This window comes from Sciurus vulgaris (assembly GCF_902686455.1).
Source record: "Sciurus vulgaris genome assembly, chromosome: 10".
In the NCBI taxonomy this organism is placed as follows: domain Eukaryota; kingdom Metazoa; phylum Chordata; class Mammalia; order Rodentia; family Sciuridae; genus Sciurus; species Sciurus vulgaris.
Genome location: NC_136470.1, coordinates 47628031 through 47631183, shown reverse-complemented (window position 1 = coordinate 47631183; position 3153 = coordinate 47628031). Strand labels below are relative to the sequence as shown.

At 34.0% G+C, this 3153-nt stretch overlaps 1 protein-coding gene across 1 annotated transcript; it reads right to left on the bottom strand.

The window, feature by feature from the left end:
- Window positions 1-1437: 1437 nt before the first annotated feature.
- LOC306638064 (olfactory receptor 5K3-like) lies at window positions 1438-2762 on the bottom strand (the record flags this gene model as incomplete). The annotated part of the gene is made up of 1 exon (XM_079101158.1): window positions 1438-2762. The coding sequence occupies exon 1, from the start codon at window positions 2368-2370 to the stop codon at window positions 1438-1440; it is 933 nt and encodes a 310-aa protein (XP_078957284.1). The 5' UTR covers window positions 2371-2762.
- Between the last annotated feature and the right edge of the window lie 391 nt (window positions 2763-3153).

The following is a 3153-nucleotide window of genomic DNA, read 5'->3' as shown; positions in this document are numbered from 1 at the left end:
GACTATGTATCTGTTTTGGTGCAATACCATGTCATTTGTTACAAATGCTTTGTAGTATAGTTTAAGTATAGTTTCAGGTCTGGTATTGTGATGCTTCCTGCTTCACTTACTTGCTAAGGATTGCTTTGGCTAGTCTGGGCCTCTTATTTTTCTAAATGAATTTTATGAGTTGCTTTTTCTAATTCTATGAAGAATGTCATTGGAATTTTAATAGGAATTGCATTAAATGTGTATCACACTTTTAGTAGTATGGCCATTTTGACAATATTAATTCTGCCTGTTAAAAAGCATGGGAGATATATTTCCATCTTCTAAAGTCTTCTTCAATATCTTTCTTTAGTGTTTTGTAGTTTTCATGGTAGAGGTCTTTCACCCCTTTTGTTAGATTGGATTCCCAGGTATTTTATTTTATTTTTTGAGGCTATCATTAATTGAGTAGTTTTCATCATTTCTTTTGCAATGAATTCATCACTGATGTATAGGAACATGTTTGATTTGTGGGTGTTGATTTTATATCCTCCTACTTTGCTGAATCCATTTATTAGTTATAGAAGTTTTGGTAGAATTTTTGGATCTTCTAAACATACCATCATGTCATCAGCAAATAATAATAGTTTGAGTTATTCTTTTCCTATTCATATCCTTTTAATTTCTTTTTTCTGTCTAATTGCTCTGGCTAGAGTTTCCAGGACTATGTTGAATAGAAAATAGAAGGCATTCTTGTTTTGTTCCAGTTTTTAGAGGCAAATTGGTGCAACCATTACTGGAAAGCAGTATGGAGATTTCTCAGAAAACTTGGAATGGAGCCACCATTTGACCAATCTATCCCATTTCTGGATTTACACCCAAAGGACTTATAATAAGGATATTACAGTGATGCAGCCATACCAATGTTTATAGCAACCCAATTCACAATACCCTAACTATGGAAACAACCTAGATGCCCTTAAACAGATGAATAGATAAAGAAAATATGGTATATGTACACAATGGAATATTACTCAACCTTAAGGAAGAATGAAATTAAGGCATTTGATGGTAAATGGATGGAGCTGGAGAATATCATGCTAAGTGAAACAAACCAATCCCCCAAAACCAACGACTGAATGTTTTCTCTCATATGTGGATGATAATTCACAATTGGGGAATGGCTAGGGAGGAATAGAATTACTTTGGATTCAGTAGAGGGGAGTGAAGAGAAAGGAAGGGGGTATGGGGATAGGAAGGATAGTAGAATCAATGGGACATTATTACCCTAGGTATGTATATGATTACATGTCCTGTATGATTTTACACCATGAACAGAAGAATGAGAAGTTATACTTCATTTATGTATGATGTGTCAAAATGAATTTGACAGTCTTGTATAAGTAATTAGAACAAATAAAAAAATAAATTTTCTTAGGAAGATGGTATTTGTTTCAAAATGGTACAAAGTTATCTTTTCATCACAATTTTTTTCATAACATTTATTACTTCCTTATTTCTTAGACTGTAAATGAAAGGGTTTAATAAAGGAATGACTATAGTATAAAAAATAGCTATAGGTATATCTTTATCACCATCATTAAATGAATTTGGATGAATATACATGAAGAGCAGAGAACCATAAAATATTGACACAGAGAGAAAGTGGGACGCACAAGTGGATAGAGCTTTGCCCCTTCCTTCTTTGGATTTCATTGTGAATATAGTGAAAAGAATACAGAAATAAGAGATTAGTACTACAGTAATAGTAAATATTTGAACAAATCCTGCCAAGATAAGTACCATCAATTCATTGATATAGGGATCAACACAGGAGAGTCTGTATAATGGAAGGACATCACAAAAGAAGTGATTGATTTGATGAGACCCACAGAAAGTTAACCTCAACAGAAGCCCTACATGAATAGTAGAATGCAGGTTTCCAGCTATGTAGATTCCTGTGGTCATCTGAATGCAGAGTTTCTTTGACATCAGGGTGTGGTACTGCAGTGGTCTGCAAATGGCCACATAGCGGTCATAGGCCATTGCTGCCAGAAGAAAGCAATCTGTAGTTTCAGCAAAACAGAAAAAATAGAACTGTGCCTTGCACTCATAGAGAGAAATCCTTCTGTCCTCAGAAAAGAAGTTCTCTAACATCTTGGGAGTGATGGTACAGGAACAGCAGGAGTCCATGAGAGCCAGGTTGCCCAGGAAGATGTACATTGGTGTGTGAAGACGGCGCTCCATGCAAATCAAGGCCACCAAACCTAGATTCCCTATCATGGTGACCAGATAGATGGCAGAGAATACCACAAACAGAAGGGCCTTCAGGTCTGGTTGATCTGTAAGCCCCATGAGAATGAATTCAGTTGTTAAGGAGTGATTGCCTTTAGTCATCTCCATTTATTCTGTTGAGAGAGAAATTATGTACATACAATGTACTTACTGAGAGCTTGTGATTTTCTGTTTTTTCCCCTTTATAACAGAGGAGTATCTTCATCTGGCATCCTCTAAACTCTCTAGATTACTGCTACATTTGCTTCTAGGGGGTCGTTCATTTGGTGAAAGTGTCAGCACCTGTGACTTTATGGTGTGATTCTTAATATTCACAAGGATATCTTGATAATTTCAAGATGAAAGTGGAAAAAGTTCATATGCATACATTTACGCAAACATAACCTAAAGGTTTAGCATACTCATATTTGGAACATTGTTCACAAGTAATTATAGTGTGTGTATTTGTTTAAAATCCCTAGGGTAAATTTAAAATTAATTTCAAATGAATATGCATTTTTTCTTACTGAGATACTATTTTTATATATTCAACTAGAGGATTAAGTTTTTTTTCAAAAGCATATTACAGGTATTTAAAATTTGCATTTTTGAGATTGTACAAAGATCATTAAACTATGGAGTGGACTATTCATATTTAAAGTGAATTATTTTGAAAAATTAAAGAAATAAGGCTACAAAGATTATCACTTCTCAAACATTTCCTAAAGTCACAGAATTTACATGAACATGGTTTCTGTCCATTGCATAATTACCATTGAATTTTTTCCAATATCTAAATCCCTCTTCAATTTTTAGGGTATATTGTATATAAAATGCTTTTAAATAAAGCATTAACTAAATGTTGCAGAACACATTGTTCTCATTTTCTGAATTTGAGAGCATGTCTTCTAT